The sequence below is a fragment of the Pollachius pollachius genome, assembly GCF_949987615.1.
Source record: "Pollachius pollachius genome assembly, chromosome: 1".
NCBI lineage: Eukaryota > Metazoa > Chordata > Actinopteri > Gadiformes > Gadidae > Pollachius > Pollachius pollachius.
The window spans coordinates 35,484,746-35,509,628 of NC_136934.1; the positions used below are offsets into that span (position 1 = coordinate 35,484,746).

The following is a 24,883-nucleotide window of genomic DNA, read 5'->3' on the forward strand; positions in this document are numbered from 1 at the left end:
ATGCATTTAGGTCCCTGATCAATAATTTATTTCATATTTGGAATTACTAATGGTGGCTATTGGTTTGTGCCGTTCTTATAAAATCATGGAATAGAGTTGTTGCAATGTGATAATGGTGTTAGTCAGGCTGAGAAAGGTACAAGTAAATGGCAGTTATTTTAGCACAAAATTTATGTAAAATACTGGAATCTTCACTTGTTTAGATTTAGCCATCATACTGGCATCTGGGTGGAGGGCCTACCCACGGGTGGGTGGGTGATCACCATGTCCCATCTCCTCTGGCCTCCAGGAGTTGCTGGACGTTGAGATGGTGGGCAAGGTTGTCAAGAAGTTTCTGGATAGGATTAACGGGTCGGAGAGGCGAAGAGATGACCACTAATCTGCCGGCCTTTGTTATAGAGGAGGCAGAAGGGAGAAGGTAGGGTTCAACTGTTAAAGAGATGAGTCTGTGAACCCGATTTACTTTAGACACCCCCATCGTATCAGTAGAGGAAAACATTTCAGTCATTCATCCTTAACCAGTTAAAACCTTCATGGAACCTGAGAGATGACTCCTATTACAGACAACCATCATTCTTCCTCGTTTTAAATAACTTGAAATCCACGGTATTGAAATCCTCAGAGCAAGAACACATACAAGACCTAATTTATTGAGTTTATTAACATTTTTTTGTTTCTCCAGACACTGAAACTGATTAGCCCATCACTAGTAATGCTGTTGTACATCATTAAAATTCATTGAGCTGTAACAGCCAACCGTCTGTAGGGTTAAATCTGCTAGCGGCCCGCTAGCTGTACGTTAGCAAAGTCCAATACGGTCCGTCGTATAAAATTGAAGGAGAGCCGTCCCTCACGGCAACACGATCAACAGTTGTTGTGCAACACAATAAAAGTTCCTCAAGACATTTGAGAAAAAAGTAACAAGACACCAGGAGTGGGGCTGGGGGGCGGGGGTGAAAATGTTAGTAACACTACATATACCAAAAATGTTTACCAGTTGACCAGTTTATGACAAGGTGAAAACAACAGGGGGGGGGGGGGGGGGGGAACAGACCATTAATTAACTGTACAATTGTGTGGATGCATCCTGATTGTGAAATGGTAGCCAACATTGCACCGCAAAAACATGAGTATAATTTTTCTGCAGCCATGATGGTTGTTTTTGTCAGTTTATTGTCCGTATTGAAATATAAACCACCCATCATTTATGCTAGCTGAAACCAACACTACCACTTGAAACAGGGCCTGAAACACCGAGCTAGGAAGTAAATGATTTTCAATGACAATCTCAGACACCAACCAATACACAGCTCTACGCTGCTGTGATGTTACAGGAGCCAACCCTGGACCAATCAAAAGTCAAGAAAGGGTTTCCCCAACCACAGATAAACTCAGGAATCCTGTCAGCCAGCTACATAAGGGCCCACAGGGGAAATTGTCCTTTTATGTGCATCTACCAACTGAACTAGAAGTAATTCAAAGGATTTTCTTTTCCTATTACAAACTATTGCTTACCGTTCATGGAGTAACCTAATCAATTTCATAGTTTAGCGTAACTTTAGTCATATTTACATCAATGGTGGAGTGATATCAACTAGTCATAACATTTTATTAAGCGGTTTGTGACAGGTCCAAGGGGCAAGGGAAACCCCAGTTTAGCATTTGCAGAAGGTGTGCTTGTCCTCATGTTATTCACAGGCGCATAGCATGTTGGTCAGCGTCTGAAAGCGGAGGAGAAAATCCTCTTATTCCAAGCCGTGGCGTGCTGTGTGACGGTTTTTAACACCGACTATCAGCTGCCAGATCATTTTTTTTTTAGGAAATATTTATTTTTATCAGGTGGGGAAAGAAACTACTTAAAACACCCACACATACAGAATGTATCTGAGGAAACCTCGTTCAAACTCCGTCCACGTAACCCTGTTACTTAAAATGTTAGCATACACACAAAACATGAACTATCACACCCACCATTTTATACTTGAGATTCTCGCTCGAAAGTAAGGGATTAGTCTTCCAACTGATTAAAATATATATTCTTTTCAATGTGTGTGCATGTTTGTGTGTGTGTGTGTGTCTCTCTTTTAGGGTTGTGTAGTGATACATGCATCCATTATTATACTGATATACACCATTTTTTAAAACAAAAGTAAAAAAAAAAAAAAAAAAAGACCAACAAAAGAAAGTATTAGAAACGCAGCTATACAGAGTCTTTAGCTATTCTGGGGGAGGGGTGTTGGTTGGGGTCAGATCCGATGGCAGGAAAGGAGAAAAGCCCAAAATCCAGACGTTGTTCCGTACGTTGACTTGCTTGGAGTGGGGCGGGGCAGGAAGGTGTGTGTGTTTGGGGGGGGTCGGGGTCAGAGTGGGGAGAGGGGCGGTGCCTAGGTACTGCAGCAGGTGCGGCCGGCGGGCTGTGCGGTTTCCGTTAGGTCCACCCCTCGGTTCCGCCCACTATTGGCTCCGCCCGCCTGTGGTTCGCTCTTGGGCAGCTTCTTTGCTGGAAACGAAAATGAGGAAGAGGGGGATGATGTCACCAGCGGGAACATCTCCACTGTGCTCTTGGTCGAGCACGTTTGCACAGTGGTACACGTGTTTAGTGTTAAACATGAGTAGTCCAGTAATAACTATAACTTTACAGCTAATGTAACCCAGGACTCCTAGCTGCTTGAAGGATCACACTTAAACATTATCACCGCTAAGTTAATAGAAGATAAGGTTGTAAAACTACACACACCTGGATTCTTTTAAGTGATAGATTATTCAGCGACTTGATGAATAATAAGCATCACATGAGTGAAAATGTTCACCCATCATTCATGTACCGTGCGACATCAAGTTTTTTCAACGGTTAATGTTCTAAATATGGATCGTTTTCTTCCAAGAATGCTTATAAATGATATGAATAGCATATAGACTCAAATACATTTAAATAATTATATTTGAAAATGTTTTTAATTATGTTCCACTATATAGAACAAGGTTTGGTAAGGGTTTGTAAGCAGAACTTAAACCTGCCACATTGTTTAAGGGAATTTATGAAAAAACTTTTAGACAATTATAGCTGTTAACTTATATCATTCAGAATTTATTTTTGTAAGTAAAAAACGCCAATCAGATTTGGCAACTAAAAATCATGACTGGTGTAACCCTACTTTCTATTTAAAGGGAAACCGCAACATACCAATGGCCATGAAGATCTCGTTCACGTTCATGGACGTCTTCGCTGAAGTCTCCATGAAGAGCAGGCTGTTGTCATCTGCATACGACTGGGCATCCTGCGGCACAGAACAGATTCATTACATTGAGTATTTCTGATCGGGCAGGGAGCCGTTCCGAATTAGGTTGGAGGAGAAGGATGAGGACAGGAGCAAAGGCTTTTTTTGGGGTCAAATTAACAATGTTTATCATTGCATTTGTAATGCAGAGTTAGTAAAGATATCAAAAAATGTGTAAACACATTGTTAAAAAAATAAACTGATCCTTGCATAATAGTCTCCAAGTAACAAGGTGCAAGTCTAGTAGAGGTACAGACCTGGAAGTCCAGGGTTCTTTTGTTGGCAAGGTCGGCCTTGTTTCCAGCCAGGGCTATTACAATGTTGGGACTGGCCTGTCTCTGGAGCTCCTTCACCCAGTTCTTTGCCCGCACAAATGACTCCTGGCACCAAGCAGTAGGAAAGGCACAGTCAGTAAGGAAATGCAGTACTGAACATTGATATATATTTAAACATCTATATACTTGAATGGGCTTTTTGTGCCTTTACGAAAAGGCAAGTGGGATGCAAGAGAGAGGGAATGATATTTAGCATAGGAATGCAGGTGTGTGTACTTGGTTAACAGATTAGCAGGTGGAGCCACGGAGCCGCCCAAACAAACTATTCCTGACAGTATATTCACATTTCTGATCTCTGAAAATGTTGATGTACATTTTTCTACTATGACTATACTACTAAAACATATACTGTAAAGTTGACAATAATGGACCAGTAGCTATTGTTATTGTTAGAGGCACAACCAAATAGTGTGTCTTGAAGAGATAGGAAGGTTTTAAAAACGTTTTCATAAAGGCATTCCATTTAAGGGTTTGTCCTAAGGCGATAAGAGTTGTATAATTAAATAAAGCCCAGTGGATCAACCCCTACTAGGCCTGTGCGATATGGACAATGGACTGGAGGGACATTGAGCACATTTGTCTCAAATGAGAAAAAAAACGAAATACAAGATATTAAACACTTAAAAACTAAATAAATGTAAAAACTGCAGCTAGGTGTTTCTAGTTTCCGAAGCAAAACAAAGTATATAAATATAAAATATAAAAAGTAAATATGACTTGATCATGGTACTTTCCAAAATAAGTACAATATCAATATAATCCATTAAAAACAAATATAAAAACACTGTCACAGGTTTCAGAAATCTCCAATAGACGGCCAATAAGCAATAAGTACTCATCAGGGGTCAGAATGACGTAAAATACTGCCGTAAGGGAAAATAGCGATACGAACAAAGGACAGATTGATTTTTTTTGCCATTTTTCTTCCTTTCATACATATACATATATATATATACATATATATATATATATATATATATATATATATATATATCAGTGGATATATGGATATATGGAGGCTTCTCCAGTGAGGAGAGGGAGGAAGATCCTCCTTAAAATTGTTGAGAATAAAAAATGTAGATTGTCCAGACTACTGTAATGAATTAATGCCCTTAAAAATGACTTCTTTAATGCCTTTGTATATGTAATGTTCGTTTCCCTGGGTAAAGGGACATTAGCACCCCCTATCGCCTATTGACAATTTCAGGGAGGACCAATAGCTTCAGTCATTGAGGGCAAAAATAGACCCAATGATAGGCCCAGATTTTTTTATTTAGTTTTACAAATTAAGAGTAGGCCTGATTTGACTAATTGGCTTTGCATCCTTTGCTTCTGCCCTTGTAGTCCAAGACATGCTGCCCAACAGCTTTCAAAGTACAATGATGCCACTCGTGGATTTGAATAAATTCACATAATTATCCCACCCTGCTCTTTTGTAGTTCTTCAAAACACCCTGAAACAACTTGAGTCTCACATATTTATGCCACCATGTGCCACTAACAGTGCAAGTAGGCCAATGGCAACCAAGCGCGCAGTCCTTCCTCTCTCACTTGATTAGTTCAAACTCCTTTGGTGGTGTAGGTTAACACAGCCAGAGAGTCACTGCAATTTTTTTTTTTTTTAATTAAATATGTGGTATGTAGTAAAACGGTTTCCATCTTTCCTAACCACCCGGACATGTATGTAAACTCGTTCAAGAGCTTGATAATGGAGAGTTCCCTTAAAGTTCAAATACGTACAATTTTAACTATCGTGAGGCTTTAAATGATACATATCTGTGTCATAATGCTGATCGAAAATGATTTCAATAATATTATCAATTAATCATATCCTTAACTCATATTGGCTAAAATAAAAAATAAAAAGCTTTCGAACCATACCCCTCACTTTAATTACATGCCATGTTGCATTCCATGTTGTACAGTAGCCCAGAACAGAGGACAGAGAATCAGCTTGAGAAAGGGAGGTCTTTTGAAGTACCTACAGGCACCTTACAAGCCACTTTAGGTCACTGTACCTTCTCAGACATCTTTGGAAAGGGGAGGTCAGTTAGTTGCATTCTGAAAACTTCACAGCATGATGCCTCAAAATCATTCTGCGCCTTTAAGTTCTTTTTACATATTTTGTTTCAGCCACTAAACATCGCCAAAACACACGACTGTTTTCCTCTTAAGCCTGTGATAACAGACCATTGTGATTGTTTGAGTATATAAAAGAAGCCCTGGTTTTTAACGTGGAGAAACCGACATATTGTGGAACTGACTAATAAAAGCTATTAGGGATTGAAGTACGGAACAATAACCCAAGAAGAATGAGCATAAGGAGAACCAGGGATCAGATGGCGGCGGTGACTCACTTCGTTGGTGATGTCGTAGACAACGATGGCGGCCTGTGCTCCACGGTAGTACATAGGGGCCAGGCTGTGGTAGCGCTCCTGGCCGGCTGTATCCCAGATCTCAAACTTCACCGTTGTGTCATCCAGACATACTGTCTGGGTCAGGAAGGCAGCTGTGAAGTGACACACATGGCATAGGAATTACACCTGTGGCAAAACAGTACTGTCGGTCACAATGTGAGAGTGCTGAGACATCTGACAGATGAGATAACACTTTTCTAGCAGAACCAACTACAGGTTCTCTTTCTCTCCATCTGTTTATCTCTGTCTTTCCCCATCTCTCTCTCTCTCCCCATTTGTGTCTGTATGTCTCTCTCATCTTCTTTCCCAATGCAGAACACAACATTGTTGGCTCGTTGCTAATAAATGTAAATACAACAGACATTGTATTTGATTCTTTATCTATTAAAATGTGGGGTTATGTTATGCAAGATCTGTAATGCTCCAAACCTATACAATATTTGCAATCTAACCGAAAGCTTATGACTCAAAAGTCCTGCCTGGAAAACGGTTATTGAACATATGGAAACGGCGCTAAAAACAAAACCAAACCCTTTCTGCATCAGTTCTCTGTACCTCCGATGGTGCTCTCCTGGAACTCGTGGAACTGGCCCTTGACGAAGCGCAGCACCAGGCTGGACTTCCCCACTGCAGACTCCCCAAGAAGCACCAGCTTGAACTGGCAGATCTTATTGGCAGCGTTGGGACCGTTGGGTCGCGTGGCTCCGCCTCTGTTTGCCATGTCACAACACACTCGCAAGGGCTCGCTCACACGCTCGCTTTTACCGTGGTAACCCTGGATGAGTCTGGCTCTGAGCAGCAATCAGGTGCGGAAAATGGGAAGACAGTTAGTGGTAGTTCAAAATATGACAATACATTTTTATTTTCGAGTTCTGAAAAGATTATATGTGTGACTACACATATAATGGGGGTGGGGGGGATCAGCTATGATTGCATTCAAATAAATGACTTGGAAGTGATTGTGATAATGACACACTATGGAGGAACAATAAACTAGCTCCAGAACTGTAGGCATATTTTCAATAATACAACATATTGCAGTGATGTTTACACAAAAATAGGAACACCCACATTGTTGAAAGCAAAGCGTGGCGATTGGAGGTGGTTGTGGTGCAATACATTATAAGCCAAAAATAACTATTTGTAAACTTGCCAGTTATTATTAATGAGCCGAAAGGAACTAACACTTCGCAGTGCTAGTCAATGTCTCGAATCTTTGTAATGTCCTGGAAGTGTTTGAACTGGACCGATACAAAGGACTGACACACATGTAGACATATGTATCTCTACATATATGTGGTCGCAGGTAAACATCGCTCAGCTGCTCCTTTTGTTTTATCATAAAGCCGTTAAGGTGTACGATAGCTTGCCATTACTCAATCCCCAAGTAACTACGCACACACTAGACAGCCAAGAATAATTGTTGACAATCGTGTTACGACATAGTTAACCATAAATAACCTGTGTGTGTCGGCTCTTGGTAAACGACAGCTAACACCCTGATGACCGGCTAGCGAATATATACAGACACATATTCGCAAAATAATGAATTTGAACAAAAATACTTGCAAATATTAATAACTCCACAGTTGGGTGTTTAAAAATGTGAAAGTATCATTTCCATCTATAAAATATGAACTGTTCAGAGCTATTGTTATCACAAAAACAAGTGTATTTGGGTTGGGTGTGTACTGCTAGTGTTTTGCTCTAATTAGCCTTTTATTGGCCTGTGTTAAACGCAGTGTCCTGGTTATATACGAGCTTATAACCATGTATAAATATAATGTGTGAACGATTGAAGACGAAAGTCGATGGTGGTAAGCTTGTAATTGCTGTGTTATTATACAATTTGGCCCTTTCACTGTTAGCTGTCAGCTAGCGACATATAGCTAGCAGGCTAATGCACAAAGCTAATGCTGTTATTCAGCCCCTTCGGATAGCAAACACTGCCTGGCTAACGTTAGCTACTCACCTTTCACAAGGCGGGAATCAGTGCCAGTACAGTATGTAGTGGTAGGTTTTCAGGTTTGTAATTCACAATACGACGGGTGAGTGAGCTAGCGGACAGTGAATTTGATGAGGATTTGCGAGGTCCCACTCCCACTTTTATCAACTTCCCCTTGGCGTTGTACGGAGGACAATGACGTAGGGGAACACATGGACCAATGGCTGACGCGTGGAACCCTGCCCCAATTCATATCAACATATCTGACAGTCATAAACGCAAATATATATGAAATAAAGCCGTTATGTTTCTAAAATGTTTGCGTCACTTAGTTTGGTATTTAATTGACATGTTGGATCAGATTATTATCTATTTTCTATTATCTAGAGCAGGGCATTAGTAGAGAAACCCCCTGGCTTCATGCAGTAATGCAATAGGACGGCGGGGTCACGTTGGTTGTTCCTGGGAAAACGGGTTGCTATGCGACTAAACATAAACATGCATACCCTTACATAGACATAGTTTGCGCATCTATGGTTTTAGTTTCGTGTCTTACTAATTTTGTAACTAAATGTGTTATATTAAAACGGCGTTTCTATAATACATCGTTTCATTAAGTTAAGGATGACGTCAGAAGAGAGGTCACCAAACAACTGGAAATACACGGACAGAGTTGCCAGCAGAAGACGAGTAAAATTGAAATGCATCACATTCTTGCGACTATTTCTATTTTTGATGTATATTTACTAACTTTGGTCCCTACAGGCAGGGAAGCTCATACCACAGGGAGACAGGGTTAAAACATGCTTGGAAGAGATACACAGGGTAAGTGTGTGTGTGTGTGTGTTTTTGTGTTTGTATGTGTGTTTGCCTGTGTGTGGCTAGTATACAGACTGATTTAAACACAGGACGTCTCGTATAATGATATTATCACCACTTCCAGCCTCCCACCCCACCGGACCTGAAGAAGTTCCTCAAAACCACCCAGCCAGAACCCGGGTTTATTAGAGTGCTTTCTGGGAAGGCAAATGATCCAGATATCCCCCCTGATTTAGTTCACGGGATTAGAACTAGAGCTTCACTTAATGTGAGTATCTATGTCTGGAACTTATATTCATGTTATGTGTGTTGTAATCATCTATCTATAATACAGGCATGGATACGTTGGTCCTATATCAAGTGGCGATGCAGCAAAAATAGGATGGATAGCATCTCTTTGTATTCTTCCTTGTTTTCTGTGCACTACATTCCAATAAGTCTAGTCTGCTATAGTTGACCGTGTCGGTGCCTTTTACTATTTAACTGTGGTTCTGTGTCAAAGACAGAAGCATTTTTCAAAAGCGCAGTAGGGCAAAACACGACGTAAGGCAATGATCATGTTAACTAGACCTATGTATGCAAATTAAAACAATAAACACACCATCATCCATATCAAAATATATACATACAAACAAATCGATAACACATAAAAAAGAAAATATGAAACGCAAAACAACGTCAATTAACGAGGTGTGTGCGATCACGTGATCCCCTCTCCCCACCAGGCCGATCGCGTGGTGAACCCGCCGCGGCAGACGCGCTTCCAGGACAAGCTGCTTGAGCTCCGCGAGGCCGGGTACGCCAGCAGGAGAACTGCCCCGCTGGGCAGGTCACATGCACAAAGCGCGGGGCTCCCGAAGTGGTACGGTGATGCGACCACGTTTGGCTTGAAATCTGTCAGCAGTAAGTACCCGCATCGTGAAGAAGGGGAGATGGGTGAAAGAGCCCTTAGCTCACCATGAATCTATCATTTGATCTATTCATCACATCTGGGTTCGTTTGAAACTCCTACTTGGGATGGGATGTCATAAGTGGGTAGTTTGAAAAACAAATGATTTGCATGGGGTTTATAGACCCAATGTCCGTAATGGACAAGTGAGAATAAATAACGTTTTACAATACTAGTTGTAGACTTTTAACCCAAGTCTACAGCCTTCCAGTTGTCATCCTGGAGCAAGATGATGTCTAACCCCTTCCTGCTCCTTAGTTACCTATATCGCAATTTACGTTGGATATACTGTAAGTGTCAGCTGAGTTACTCAATAGTAAAAGTCTCCTTTGTCTCCAGCTGGAACTGCAGGCCAGACTGTAAATCCACCGATAACAGCAGAGCAGGTGGACACGGAAGCCCTCATAGGACACAAGGATTACATCCTCAGTCACAATGCTTACTTTGTCGGTAAGAGGAGGGGCTGGTGGCTTCTTCTCTCTCGACTTTAAGTGAATTATACTGAGACAGACTTGCGTGTGTGTGACAGACTTACGTGTGTGGGTGAGGTAGTGTAAGTGTGTGTGTGTGTGTGTGTGTGTGTGTGTGTGTGTGTGTGTGTGTGTGTGAAATAGTGATGGGTCGTCCGCGACCGAATCAGTTCGAATGAACGAATCTTTAACACGCACAAACTGAACTGATTCTTCTCTCTCGTTTGTCTCGTTCGTTCTCAGACTCGACTCCTCCCAGACCCACGACTCGCTGACTCGTTGACTTGCTGTTCGTTCACTGACTGTGAGTTGTGAAGAGGGAAGAGGCTTAGTGAGCGAGCGTACGATAATACGATTCGATATCAGTGAAATTATGAATGCATGCTGTCTTTGTACTTTCTCTATCATGCCAGATTAATCAAATATTTGAATATCTCGTCAATCTGTCTCGTTCTTTCATGGTTCGTTCTCCACCGGCACCCCCACCATCATTGCTAAATCAAATCTATTGTCTTGCTGATATGTTAAACATCCAATAATCAACTACACCCCCCCATCCCGCTGCGTGTGGTTAAAGTTATAATATTGATTGATAACCGACTTCCGTGATCGTTTGAGAATGAGATCAAGGAGAGTCTGACTGACGGAGCTGAGAACCGTGCATTCCATGATTCGATTCACCGCTACCGGAAACTCGACTGAACGAACAAACGAACAAACGATTCTGAACGACTCTTCTTGGCGAACTGACCGACGCAAACTGAATCAAGGAAAAGAATCATTGAATCCATTACTAGTGTGAAAGACTTACGTATGTGGGTGTTCGTGTATTATTGTGTTTTTTTTAAACGGACATACGTGTGTGTATTGGTGTCTGCCTGTGTGTTTGTTTGTGAGGCACCCACCTGTGTTTGTTTGCGTGTGTGTTTGTGTGTGTGCGTTTGTTTCATGTTATCTACAGTTCTTGATAATGCATGCAACACACACATTGAATAACAAGGCACAGCTATACAGTTCATTTTCTGTACATTGCTCCACTTTGCTGCAGGCGAGCCTATAGACAGGAAGTATGACTGGAGCGTCCACAGTAGAAGCAGCCGGTTTGGAGTCTCGACACCACACCACAGTGACGGACGGCGGCTCGCCAAATTGCTCCGCTGGCCGAGCGATGAGCAGAAGTAAGCGTCTATCCCGTCTCCTTAAAGCACTGATTCAGGCACTCAGGCTACGTTGGATACTCTCTAGGTTAGTCTATTTGTCGCCCTGAGATCCCTCTTCTCCCCTGCCGCTGCCGTCCACTTATGGGTCCAAATCGGCAGTTTGAAAACCGGTAGATTCCAGTCGTTAGGGTGTTACATTCCCCCTGTCCAAAGATTGGGTTCAAACCCCGATGTCCAATGCATGTCCCTGCAGGCATCTCCTACCTTCCAACTACCATTTTTTTCAGTCAAAAGCGCTGCTTAATGAACAGAGGATATTTCCCGGTCCTCATCCAAATCCTGTGGATTCACTCAGAAAATGTTCAGATATTTTTTTGACTTGGATTGCCCTGCCTGTTTCATTGGTCACGATGCGATGCAATGTTTGCCTCCGAGATCTCTGTTGATTTCAGGGCGAGAATCCACCGGCTGGGATAACCTATTGACCTACTGTAGGTGACTCATACAGAATTCTGAGTCCCATTTTGCTGTGACAACAAGTGTTCTGCCATACCTGCCGTCACCTTGACCTTTGACCCTGTAATGTTCTTTCAGGATCGCAAAAACGCCGTGCATCCTACCAGATCACACCTTTGGCGTTCTCGTTCCAGCGGATAAATTCGGTAAACACACACACACGCACACACACACACGCACACATAGAGACACACACGCACACACACACACACACACACACACACACACACACACACACACACACACACACACACACACACACACACACACACACACACACACACACACACACACACAGAGACACACTTTGCTTTAAAGGAGAATTTCACTGGTGGAGACATGAATCTGTATTGAAAGTGGGTCATATATGTAGTCGAATAGTAACATCAATTTCTAATTTGGTGACCTCTCGACCGAGAAAATGCAGAGAGTGACTTTTTGGCACTTGTGGATTGAAGATGACAACTCCCACAATGCCAAGCAGCGTTCACTCCCTGAGGGACGTTACATAACAGCCAATCAGCGTTCACTCCTTGCAGTCCAGAGAGAACTACAGCATGGAGGAGAAGTGATTGTTGCCGTTTGCGGACTCCCGGAGCTCTTTATCTAAATAATATAATATTATATAATATATAGGTATCTATATAATATTATATTCTATATAATATAATGGCCAGCTGTGTGCGCCCGGGTCGAACGCCTGAACAGCGCGGGTCGGTAGCGGGTTTTGCGATTGCGAGCGAGAATTCTCTGGTGCTGGATATGTTATTCAGGAGTGGAGGAGTCACCTAAAACCGTCCACATTGGATGATGCGCTTTTTTTGCACAGCAATCTATAGTGTAATTCCCCAGCGTTCAATCGAATGTTTTCCTTCGGGTGTGGGTCAGGCATCAATTTATAGCGGGTCTGGAATGGGTGCGGAATGTTATCCGCGAGTACGGGCGGGTGCGGGTTTGCAAAAACAAGACCTGTTTATTGATTCTCGGCCATGGTGGAGAAGGAATTAGGGGGTAGAAATGTTGGCTTTTACTCTCTAAAGTCCAGATGTACCACGACTTCGGATTGATGTGGAAGGACCAGAGACGTCGGAGAACCCGACGCAGTCGTTTATTCATAATATCATCCAGAGGCGCACCCAGCTTTTGGCCGTTATTTTATATATTATATTATAGATGTCTATATATTAAATATAATTTAGATAAAGAGCTCCAGGTCTCCCGCCGGAGCTCCCGGAGTGTTCTAGAATATTGTATAGAACACGGCCAAAAGCTGTGTGCGCTGGATGATATTATGAATAAACAACTGCTTCACTGGTACTACATCATTGCTTCTTTAGCGGTTGTGTGATCTACCGGTCACACCGGTCAGACGGTAATAACCAAATCCATACCGTAGCACAAATTCACACCGGTCTAGTCTCTATACCGTTTATATCATACCCTCCTAAGTCCCACCCACTGGCACTTCCTGCTTTAAATGACGCAAAAAACGTCATTTTACGTCATTTAAAGCAGAAAGTGTTAGAGGTAGATACGGATCTCTCCCGTCTCAGGGGAAAATGAGGGAATGATGCAAGACCATTCAAAAATAGGACTGGGTGTCTAACGATACAAAGATTAATGCAAATGGGTGAAGTGTCCCTTTAAAGGTGAATGTCTCAGCAGATGATGATTCTCCACTTCGATAGGCGCAGCAGAGTTGATCCACTGCGGAGACCCGGGTCGGTTCCCACGGCTTCAAGACCGCCAGCGGGGGGCGGTCAGCGCCACCCAGCAGACTCTCAAGAAGCTCAACTGCCGCGCCTTCCCCAACCTGATGAAGGCCTTCAGTCATTACGACAAGGTACTGCCCGACCAGGTCCCCACAAACCACAGGAACGTATGGAGAATTGAGTCTTGGGTCCTAATATGTAGGTTCCATGTAATTCAGTGAGCCCAGGCCTTCAGGCGTCAGGACAAGGTCCCCACAAAAATGGTGTTGGAATGTGTGTATCCATTTCAGTTGGTCCAACTACGTAGGTTCCATTTAATATCTGATTAAATTTGGAGAAACCCTGATACTAGATCACATGGGGACATAGTTATATGTGGGTCACTTGTAATTATTTGGCCAGGCATTACTACAAAGTTTGAGTTGACATCTCAGCAAACCCTTGTAGTAATCCCTGATCAATTCATTAAACACAACATTTTGATTCTCCTTCTATGTCATAGCCCTTGTAGAGAACATGAAGTGTGTGTGTGTGTGTGTGTGTGTTTCTGATTGGACAGAAGGGCAGAGGTGTGATTGACAGGGAGGACCTGGGGGCGGTGTGCCTGGAGTTTGGGGTGAGGGCGGGCGAGGCGGTTCTGGACGACCTTATGAGCACCTGCGACGCAGACCGGGATGGGGTCCTGGACTTCCTGGAATTCGCCAACTTCCTCAACTGGAAACAAAAGATGCCCATCAGCCACGCCGAGCAGCACGTCCTGACAGGTCGGTCGGATGTTTCCCTGCTTTTGTATTACGATACAATACCAATATTTTCAAGCAACCATGCGGACAATAGGAGAAGTTTTCTCAGAAAAGGGTAAGGATTGACCCTTTTTCAGCTCAATATAAAATAAATAATTGTGTGGGGATATCCCCGTGGTTACGGCCCATGCCAACCAATGATTTTTTAATTTTGAGCTAGTTTGTGTCTGAGTAACGCTCTAATGATGTATGCTAAATGCACGACACACACATTCTAAGTGTCCGGGAAGCCTCCCTCTGCGACGCCAACAACATCAACCGCTTCCTAGACAGAGCTCCACCCATATGAAGATCACATTAGTGACTCATCTTCACTATGTATCACTATTGTGTGTTTGGACACACCTTAGTCATATCCTCTCACTGTAGATGGCACTTCAACCTGTATTTTGATAACATTGCTTAAACCCCATGTACTTGACATACAGCCGACCAAGTAAGAGGGGCTCTATCTTCAGCCTTTATCGTAATAATAAATGATATATCATGAAATATATATATACAAATGTTCTTACTGCACTTGCTTCACTTTATAGCGGCTCCAATGGCATGCTTCTCTTGTTGTTGTTAGCCTCACTCATAAGCCGCTTTGGTTCACAGGTCTGCTAAATGACACGTGTGTCCTCATTATAGAAAAGCAGTCAGAGTTTCAGTTGTAATGGCTGGTTTCTCCTCCTACCCTGTTCTTCTTGTGCTCCTTCCCCAGAGAGCAGGACTAGCCCGGCGACCGCCCACCCCCAGAGGAGCGCCCTCTCAAACGGGGGGACACCCACCAGGCGGCGCTCCACCCAGGCCCTGATTAACCCTGAGGACCTGGAGCCCCTTGAGCCAGGCAGCAGCCTCAAGGTGCCCCGGACCATCAGCCTGCAGCCCAGGACGGCCCCAGACCACTTCGCCACCTCCTCGTCCAAGATCCGAGCTACGGTGGCTGATCGCGGGACCACAGGTTGGTGTGGGAGGGATGGGGACCTCCATGTTTACTACTGTTTAGGGCTCATTATGCAGGGCTTAAGACAGCCACCATTTATTTTGTGGATGCAAAGTTATTTTTCCTAGGTTGAATCAGTGCCAGTAACAAAGGAGGGAAATAGATATAAATGTAGTATAGGTTTCTCCCAAAACAATTTGGTTACGTTTCTACGATTTTATATATATATATATATATAAAAACCCATAGCAATAATGTGGAAACCCCAGTCAATACTGTTACAAATTTCTGAGCGCATAATATAATAACATTTTGCCTATAATTTTACAATGTATAACATTCGTTCACCACAAATTACTCTTAAAACATTTAAATATTTTTTAACCATTCAGCGAACTAAAGGCAACAGGCTGATTAGCATTTAGGGGGCCACTCAATGACATGCAGAAGCGTCATCAACACGCCCACTGAAGTGGTGTGAGAAATACCGACTGTCAGGGGTAGTATTATTCAGGAGATTTTCAGGGTACAAATGTCAGGATATGTTGTTCACACATATGGCCCATCAGGAGAATATCAGGAGTTACACGTGTGTCTGAAAGCAGCTAGTGTGTGAGCATTTCATTACATTATAAAATTAGTCAATTTATGATAACAGGGGTAATTGTTCAATGGAAAGGGTAGTATACTATGCATGCAAATTAATTATGAAATAGCTTTCTACTGTCAGGGCTGAAAAGTGCATTGACATTTTAAAATGCAAGGCAACTACTATTGGTTAGCTTAAAATAATAATCATCAGTCATACAAAGCATACACACAAAACATAAGAAAAATAAAACAACTGAAACAGTCCGCAGGGGGGAGAGGGGGATATCAATATCGCAAGACATTTGGGGAGGCTCAAGGAGGAGAGTTATATGATGTTTGAGCAACAAAGTGTAAAGACATTTCGGGAGGCTCAAGAAGACGGGGCGTGTGTGTTCTAACCTGTGTGTGTGTGTCGATGGGGGAGCCTTTATGTTTAAGGGCGAGTGTCGCTGCAGTGTGTGCGCGTGTGTGTGTGTGTTCTTACCTGTGCGTGTGTCTATGGCAGAGCCGTTATGTTTAAAAACATAACGTCTTACCTGGGCGAGTGTCGTTGCGGTGTGTGAGCTTGCGTGTGTGTTCTTACCTGCGCGTGTGTCGATGGCGGTCAACTGCGCGTGTGTCGATTGTCCTGTTCCCTATGTATCACTATTGTACTCTTCACTGTGTATCACTATTGTCCTGTTCCCTATGTATTACTATTGCACTCTTCACTGTGTATCACTATTGTCCTGTTCCCTGTGTATCACTATTGTCCTGTTCCCTATGTATCACTATTGTACTCTTCACTGTGTATCACTATTGTCCTGTTCCCTATGTATTACTATTGCACTCTTCACTGTGTATCACTATTGTCCTGTTCCCTGGGTATCACTATTGTCCTGTTCCCTGTGTATCACTATTGTCCTGTTCCCTGTGTATCACTATATTCCTGTTTTCTGTGTATCACTATTGTCCTGTTCCCTATGTATCACTATTGTACTCTTCACTGTGTATCACTATTGTCCTGTTCACTGTGTATCACTATTGTCCTGTTCCCTATGTATCACTATTGTCCTGTTCCCCGTGTGTCACTATTGTCCTGTTCCCCGTGTGTCACTATTGTCCTGTTCCCCGTGTGTCACTATTGTCCTGTTCCCCGTGTGTCACTATTGTCCTGTTCCCCGTGTGTCACTATTGTCCTGTTCCCTGTGCATCACTATTGTCCTGTTCCCCGTGTGTCACTATTGTCCTGTTCCCGTGTATCACTATTGTCCTGTTCCCTGAGTGTCACTATTGTCCTGTTCCCTATGTGTCACTATTGTCCTGTTCCCTGTGCATCACTATTGTCCTGTTCCCTGAGTGTCACTATTGTCCTGTTCCCTGTGCATCACTATTGTCCTGTTCCCTGTGTGTCACTATTGTCCTGTTCCCTGTGCATCACTATTGTCCTGTTCCCTGTGTGACTTTGTTTCCTCTGTAGAAGGCCAGCGGACCTACGGCGTGCCCACCGTGCGGACTGACCTGCCGGCGCCGCGCCTCAAGCGGATGGGCGACACCAACAACTACGGCGAGCAGGCGGGAGCCGCCCACCTGCTGCACCCCTCACTCCTCTCCCTGTGGGGGGTCTACGAGGAGCACCTCTTCCGCCCCCGCTCAAAGCAGGAGGTACGCCGGGGAGCTCTTCCTCGTCGGGCTTCATACGGATTGTCAGTCGTGTGTTGCTGTGGGCTTGTGCGCTGTGTGCAGGTCAATGTAAACTTGTATATATTGTGTTGATTAATAGTTGTGATGGCAACAAGAATCGGTGAGCAGTAAGTGGGTGAAGTGACTAACTACTGAATAGAAATATTAATGGTTTATCGGGATATCTGAAACATACAAAGAGCTACATATCACATTTCACACTAGTGACTTTTTTTGGTTTTGTTCGATACATGACATTAGGGAGCATTTTTTTTTAGTTAATTTAGATACATGACATTAAGTAGCAGGTCGGGGTTGGACAGGGAATTTGGATAAATTCCCTTAAGGAGCAGGTCGGGGTTAGACAGGGAATTTAGATACATGACATTAAGTAGCAGGTCGGGGTTAGACAGGGAATTCAAGACATTAGGCACCTGCAGGCACTGGACTATGTTGCCAATTATACTTTAGACCTTCAGAGAAGAACGCCAATGACACCACATACCACGTGTTGACACCCCCGCCCTCTCCTCTTCCTCATCCCTCCTCTTCCCTCCTACTCACCCTCTTCTTCCTCATATTAACACTCTTCCTCATACTCACCCTCTTCTTCCTAACATTAACACTCCTCTTCCTCATACCCATCCTCTTCTTCCTCTGCAGATGGCCGGGATCTTTCGTAACATGGGCGTCAGCGTTTCCACGGAGATGTTCGAGGGGGCCTGGGAGCTGGCGAGAGCCCGGCAGCCCGACAGTGAAGTGTGTGTTCATGGCTTCCGCGAGGTCCTCAGGGAAATTAAAGCGATCTGATTCGCATCGGGATAAGCCCCTCCCTCTTTTCTGATCGTATGGTTCTTTATTAAAAGTTACTGGTTTATACCAAAAACCTGGCGATTTTTGCAATAATGTCACAAATGCATGATATTAGAGGGCTTAATTATAGCTTGAAGTGAAAGAGTTAGAAAGTTAAAAAACTATAGGTATATGGACCCTTTACATTTCTGGTGAAGCTTATTTCATATCAATATTTAATTTGATACTTGGATTTTTATTTTAAGGGAATTCTGGTACATTTCATTAAGACAGAGGAAGGGGTCTTGCTCTGATAGGCCAGGGCAGGCTGTAGACATTAGGGATCAAACCCGGTACTGGTAGTAGAACACCCTAGCCACTACATAAGTCTTGCGCTGCTCTCTGCTGGTGATTTAGAGTAAAACAACCAGTCATTTAAGTGGTCTTACCGTATAGGAAACAGTATTCATCGCAAGCTTGCATCTATATATATATATATATATATATATATTGTGTAAGAATATCAGTATAGATTATTGGACTTACAGAATAGGAGAGCTGAAATACATACAAGGTGTTTTTATCTGCAGTGTTTAAGCATTAAGATAATATTTCTGGTCTGAATTTGATAGTGTTTCAAACCCTTATTACCTCAGAGGAAAACTGTAGGTTTGTCATACATAATTTGTCACAGTATTTTTTCCAGTTAATAAGTTGAAATAGCAGGCTGCTATAAAACAATTTGTTAAATCTTTGATGTGTCGAAAGTATAATATTAATATTAATAAAGCCTTGTGTTTATTTATTGCTGTTTTTATGTGAAAGACATTTTAACTGCATTAGATCTGTCTGAGGCTTTGGTATGATTTCAACACGTTTTGGGCTTAATACTAATTACCATAAAATGTTGACAAAGCCAAACTATTTACACAGTAATTTAGTCACACACACACACACACACACACACACACACACACACACACACACACACACACACATAAATATATAATATCCAGATTAATTAAACCACTTGGCAGTTGGTATAGATACGTCAGAATATTACAAAGCGTTCAGATAACATGTTATTAATAACATAAATACAACACATTATCTTTTTGCCCTTGCACTTGTTTTGTGTGTTGCTGCTAATCAGTCTGACTGACACACACACACACGCACACACACACATGGTAAATTCTTTAGGGCGCTATCACCATGTCCACAAGCATTTGACATGTGCTGAGCTAAACCGTACTCAAATAATCTAATTACGCTCGTCAAGATCCCCCTAACCGGAACTAACCGCACCCCCACACAAATGTAGATGTTTGTTTTTTTCATATTACGCATATCCACCCCCCCCCAAACCATCCAAGCGTTACCGCAGCGACAGAGACATTAGGATAATCCTCCCAGTATGTTTTGCGATGCATGAATCGGTGGACACTAATGACAGCACCCCGTTGTTATCAGGAGATGACGCGTTGTCAACGTTAATAACTACGACAGCACGGAATGACACGCATCATTCACTGGAGCCGTCACCGGCTGTCTGCGCTGACAGGTGATGACGTCTCCGGCGTCTCCATCAGTCGGCGCGTAGTCTAAACGCCAGTTTACCTGCAGCAGGTGATGTTTTGTGGTAGGAGTGTCACTTGTCCAGGCAGCGTTCACACTAGGATGCATCCACTGGATGGCTAGATGGTGTTGTGAACCCTCTGACATTTGACGGGCCCGCCATGGTGCGCTCCCACCACCCAGATTGGATTAACTAATCACAGAAGGTAAATTTAATTTGTTTCTAGCCCCTCGGTCTCAGGGAGCACTGCACACCCTGCATTTAGCAGAGGTAATTTGCCACCACCCCCAGACTTGAGTTGCATAAATAATCTCGTTTACTTCACAATATTGGCATCTGGTTGACCGCAATATTTATACCGGTGAAAGTACCGCATATAGGAATGTCAGCATATTAAGTTTTTCCTACGTAATATGAATTGACTAAGGAGGATGTTTCAACCACACAATTCATCCATACCGTGTAGCCTGTTTTAAGACATGTAATGGTCGAACCAACCAACAATAAATCACAGAAATGGTTTCCCTAAACTTTGTGGTTGGTGTAGGACATTGATGAATAATGAGACGCTATTAGGTGCCTCGAAGGAGCCATTTAATCACACTAGAACCTTCTATGACAGATCATCATCACAGATGAAAAGCACTTGCCGTTGAAACGCGGTTGACCTTGCTCTGCTATAAAGACTCTCGGAAAAGAGAGATGGGTAGAGGATACAGAGTCTGCCAGAGGAATCCTAATCAGGATCGGTGCTCGTGTTCAGGATAGGGAATCCAAGCAGAGCTCAAACACAGCTGTACATTATTTTGCTCTCTAGAGTGGTGGTTACTTATTCTTGTCTTGTCAACCGAATAGTTTGGCTCACAGGGCTTGTGCAAAAAAAAAATATACAAATCTGGTGTAGTGAAAAAGAGTTAGATATTGATTCTTGAGAGGGGAATACCGGCACTCCTTGTGGTGTGTTTTCAATGTTTGAGTGCTGCTGCTCGACAGTGATTGAATTTTTAGAGCGTTAGCCTTACCAATAATTAAAACGAGAACTATGCGGTTCCCCCTAAAGATTCCTCCTGTTCTAGGCTGAATACTGACACCTGTGGGAGTAGGTAGGTCCCAGCCTGAACTTAGAAAACATCAGTAAACAGAGTTCTTCACTGCAAGAAGAGTCGTTTTGTGGGTAGGAAAAATGTATCATCTTACTATAAAACAACAGTAGATTATAGAAAACATATTGAAGAAAATACACATTTTTGGTTTATGACATTGCTTTGCTGTACATGAAGTGTTGCAACATAAAGGCTATGTTAACCAATCGGTGTGTTGTAGCCTCCTTGTGGTCCAATCAAATCATTCCGTCAGTGTCCAATGCCAGTGCCATATATTGGTAATCTCCCATTCCGGTGGACCCCCTGTCCTCAGTTCCTGGCGGAATCTATAAAATGAGAACATATGCAAGGTGTTATTCTGTGGTATTCAACCAGAAATGAACAAAGTTAGTTTACACACAACCAGGGACCTTTGGGATATGATGTCTCCCTGTAACCTTTGTGTGCATTATTAAAGATATATAACCCGTAGTTTGGAAATTTTCCTTGACCCCATGTGCATATTTCACAGCACTCATGTAGGGTCTTGACCCACAGGTTGAGAAACACTGCATGAGACATAAAAAAGCACCAAGCAAGAACAGGATGTAAGCCGATGGCACATTGTGAAGCAAAGCTATCCATGGTTGATATTTCATTACATGTTCTGAGTTCTCCTCGCTTTCCTTTTGGACTTGACACATCGACATCTAAATTGTGCAGTGTGAAGTAAAACTAGGTCTGCCTGTCTCTAATTCCGGTAAAAACATTTAATTTGGATTTGATTCTAAAAACGCAATATTTTAAATGACAGATAAATGGCATTCGTAACGTAAAAGTGAATTTATAAATATAAATATTTATTCAGATGAATTGTTACATCACTCTTACCGCCCACGCCGACTGATTCACCCCCTTCCTCGCCAAGAAAGTACAGCCAAAGAGTTTAAAATCCATTAATTATGCACACAAGAACTTCATATCATATGTGGGCTCTGTTGGCCTGCTGGAGGACAGACCTGCCATATGGTGGAGGCAGAACTAAGCCTTTTCCTGCACGCCGCGACGCTGCCAACTCAATGTTTACACCTTTAACTGGTAAGCCAAAATACCGTACAGAGAGAGCGAGGGAGAGAGACAGAACAGTACAAATCACGGCTGATTAATAATCAACACTAATCCTTGGGCAAAATGACACCACGCAGTGTATTTAAGATTCATTTATCCAAACGTGCCAAGACCAGGGGATAGGATGGCAATCTATTAAGTGTGACGCATGAAGGACCTGCTACTATTTTACCACTTATTCATTTAAAAAACGCTTTAATTCAAAGCCACTTACAGTAATTGTTTTTGAGGTATGTCATTAAGGAGTAGGTCGGGGCTAGACTTCCAGCTCAAGGATGCCTACAGGCAGAGTGTTGACATTGGAGTTCGAAAACGCACTCTTTCAACTCTTAAGTCGACCAAAACTAACCACTGGTGTGTAGACTATCCCTCCCTCCGTTAACTGCTTACTCGTAGACGGCGGTGACTATCTTCTTCTGGGGGCTGCTGCCATCCCCATTGGGGGCCACTCTGAAGATCTTGGTGGCCTCATGGTCATCAGGACCCTCCAGGATGGACAGGAACCAGAGCCTCATGGTGATGAGGCAAACCTTCCTCCCTGGGGGGAAGATGGTGTTTTCAGTGAGAGAACTGAGGTTAAGCTGTAACCATGGTAGCCGAAGCATAGTGTGGTTTATGTCTACAGTTTTCAAGTTGTGTACCCTTGTGAATAAGCTGGATAAACACTTTGTTGTCTGCATTGAGGAGATACCTTGCTCAAGGTTTGTCCGTGAGTTTCTGTTGACGGTGCCAATTTAGCTTCTAGGGGACTCATTTACAACCAATCAGGGCAATTCGTCCACCAATGACTCAGGGAATCCATCCTGCCTGTAGGTGGTTGCAACAATATGTAATGGCGGAGAAATGTGTAAAGGGACGGGAGCAGAGAGGATTTTTTTTCTTGGGTTGTTGGCTTTCAAAACGTTGCTCCACTCTGCTCGTCTTCTAAAAATTGCAATTTTGGGTTCTCTGGCACTTAATTCCAATCAACCCAGGAAGATATACTTTAAGTGCAAAAAAAAAAGTGTTGTTATTTTTCAATATGATTCATAATGAACATTCATATGAATTAATGAATAATTAATAGTTTGAATGTACCATTATCATCTTGCAATACGGACACTTCCTCAGGCAGCAGGAATATGATATCTTCCAGTGAGACCGCCAGGGCCTGTAGTTGTTCCTCACTTAACGACGCACACTTCTTCTTGACATATTGTACAGTCTGTAACAATAACACACAACACCTTTAACCATGTGGGTGAATCATTCACGTTCCATTCCAGTACTATAGTGACCGTGGTATGCGTTGTGTTTGTCCAGACTGTAACTAACCTCATTGGACGCGACTCTCTTCAACTGGGCAAACTGCCGACTGGACATCATCTGGGAGGCGTGGACCACCGCCTGGTCAGACAGACAGGTGGTCAGAGTCAGGCAGACAGTGGGTCAGACAGACAGTTGTTCAGTCAGGCAGACATTGGGTCAGACAGACTGTGGTTCAGAGTCAGGCAGACAGTGGTTCAGAGTCAGGCAGACAGTTGGTCAGACAGATAGTGGACTAGGCCGACGGTTTGTCAGACAGAGACAGACAGTTGGTCAGGCCGCGTTGTGGTATATTATCGAACATAAATTTATTATCAAGATGCTGTTGGCATAAATACATTTATAGCCTCGCAGAAGTGCATGCAATGCCCTAAGCGGGCCATTAACGTGGAACATACCTGCCATCCAACACATGGAAATGTATTATAATTATTGAATAAGCAAGGTGACAGTTTACATTAATGGCAGTACCGTAGTGTATTTTAGGCTAATCACTTAAAGACATTGTTTTATTTATTTATTCCGTTACCTGTTTCACCCCGTTTTCAAACTCCTTCGATCCGAGACCTAATTCAAATAATAATTCGATAATAAGTATGTCGCATTTACACCGGATCCACGTGATGGGGTCGGGGATGCCCACTACAGTAATCACGGGTTTTTTTGACCCTCGCTCTTCCTCAGCCGTACCGTACAGTCTGTGCGCGTGGCCGGCGAAAGGAGGGACAGTGATGCGTGGTCTTCTGAGCCCACGCACACTCTGTCCAAAGGGCAGCTTGGTTGACTGCTGATGTGTAGGGGCGTAACTGGCGGACCTAGACGGCCTCTTCCAAGGTTGGACGGTCTTGGAGGAAAGCGCTGCTGCGAGTCCCGCCAAGTCCCTGCAAGTAGCGAAGCTTGTGATTCGCTGCATTATGACAGTTGATCACGGGGTTACCATGCTCAATATCGCGCGGGACATTGTTAATAGGGCTGATCCGAGGGCGCAACTAAAACGCAGCGGTTGTCCCATCTTCTTCCGGCAACCTTATGCAACTGGTACATGCTGTACCCACAATGCATGGTTGTGTAATACAGTACAATAAGTGACCGCTAGAGGGAGCTAAATAATCATTTATCCACCAGGCCTTCCTCTGTGTATCGCTGTGCCAAGTGATGGGAATTGAGTCTGTCTAAAAGAAATTTTGAAATGTTTGACGGTCTAGGCCGAAGGTACGCAGTACGAAGGGGGGTAGGTGGTGTGAGGGAATAGTTTTTTTACTTCATTTATTTTAATTGATAGTCTATAGTAGAATGTCTTAGTGACATCGATTTACCATTATTCCTGCATTACTCCACCGACTGGTAGGCCTAAACGAATTGTATGAACATCCCAGATTGATCATCACCTCATCAAAACATCATTAAATCCCG

General features: G+C 43.1%; 3 protein-coding genes across 3 annotated transcripts; 1 reads left to right on the top strand and 2 right to left on the bottom strand.

The window, feature by feature from the left end:
• Positions 1-641: 641 nt before the first annotated feature.
• On the bottom strand, positions 642-8,149 carry rab5ab (RAB5A, member RAS oncogene family, b). The gene is made up of 6 exons (XM_079746952.1): positions 8,002-8,149; positions 6,585-6,820; positions 5,970-6,121; positions 3,536-3,658; positions 3,185-3,278; positions 642-2,500 (listed from the first exon to the last, which is right to left on the bottom strand). Exons 2-6 carry the CDS (start codon positions 6,748-6,750, stop codon positions 2,385-2,387), a joined length of 651 nt encoding a protein of 216 aa, XP_079603078.1. The 5' UTR covers positions 6,751-6,820; positions 8,002-8,149; the 3' UTR covers positions 642-2,384.
• efhb (EF-hand domain family, member B) lies at positions 6,809-18,394 on the top strand (the record flags this gene model as incomplete). The annotated part of the gene is made up of 8 exons (XM_079752659.1): positions 6,809-6,835; positions 9,519-9,696; positions 10,082-10,192; positions 13,577-13,731; positions 14,160-14,364; positions 15,110-15,349; positions 17,382-17,566; positions 18,248-18,394. 8 exons carry the CDS (start codon positions 6,809-6,811, stop codon positions 18,392-18,394), a joined length of 1,248 nt encoding a protein of 415 aa, XP_079608785.1.
• A 2,218-nt stretch (positions 18,395-20,612) lies between these two features.
• Positions 20,613-24,474, bottom strand: LOC307074958 (m-AAA protease-interacting protein 1, mitochondrial). Its single transcript, XM_079735403.1, has 5 exons — positions 24,000-24,474; positions 23,480-23,551; positions 23,243-23,369; positions 22,556-22,703; positions 20,613-21,384 (listed from the first exon to the last, which is right to left on the bottom strand). Exons 1-5 carry the CDS (start codon positions 24,381-24,383, stop codon positions 21,300-21,302), a joined length of 816 nt encoding a protein of 271 aa, XP_079591529.1. The 5' UTR covers positions 24,384-24,474; the 3' UTR covers positions 20,613-21,299.
• Between the last annotated feature and the right edge of the window lie 409 nt (positions 24,475-24,883).

Excerpts from the sequence above, each read along its gene's own strand:
- rab5ab (XM_079746952.1), bottom strand. The coding sequence starts at position 6,750 with ATGGCAAACAGAGGCGGAGCCACGCGACCCAACGGTCCCAACGCTGCC. Across the intron at positions 3,659-5,969 it reads TCTACGACATCACCAACGAA|GAGTCATTTGTGCGGGCAAA; the intron begins GTGAGTCACCGC and ends GCTTGGTGCCAG. Across the intron at positions 2,501-3,184 it reads CGAGATCTTCATGGCCATTG|CAAAGAAGCTGCCCAAGAGC; the intron begins GTATGTTGCGGT and ends TTTCGTTTCCAG.
- LOC307074958 (XM_079735403.1), bottom strand. The coding sequence starts at position 24,383 with ATGCAGCGAATCACAAGCTTCGCTACTTGCAGGGACTTGGCGGGACTC. Across the intron at positions 23,552-23,999 it reads TTGAAAACGGGGTGAAACAG|GCGGTGGTCCACGCCTCCCA; the intron begins GTAACGGAATAA and ends CTGTCTGACCAG. Across the intron at positions 22,704-23,242 it reads CGTATTGCAAGATGATAATG|GGAGGAAGGTTTGCCTCATC; the intron begins GTACATTCAAAC and ends TCTTCCCCCCAG.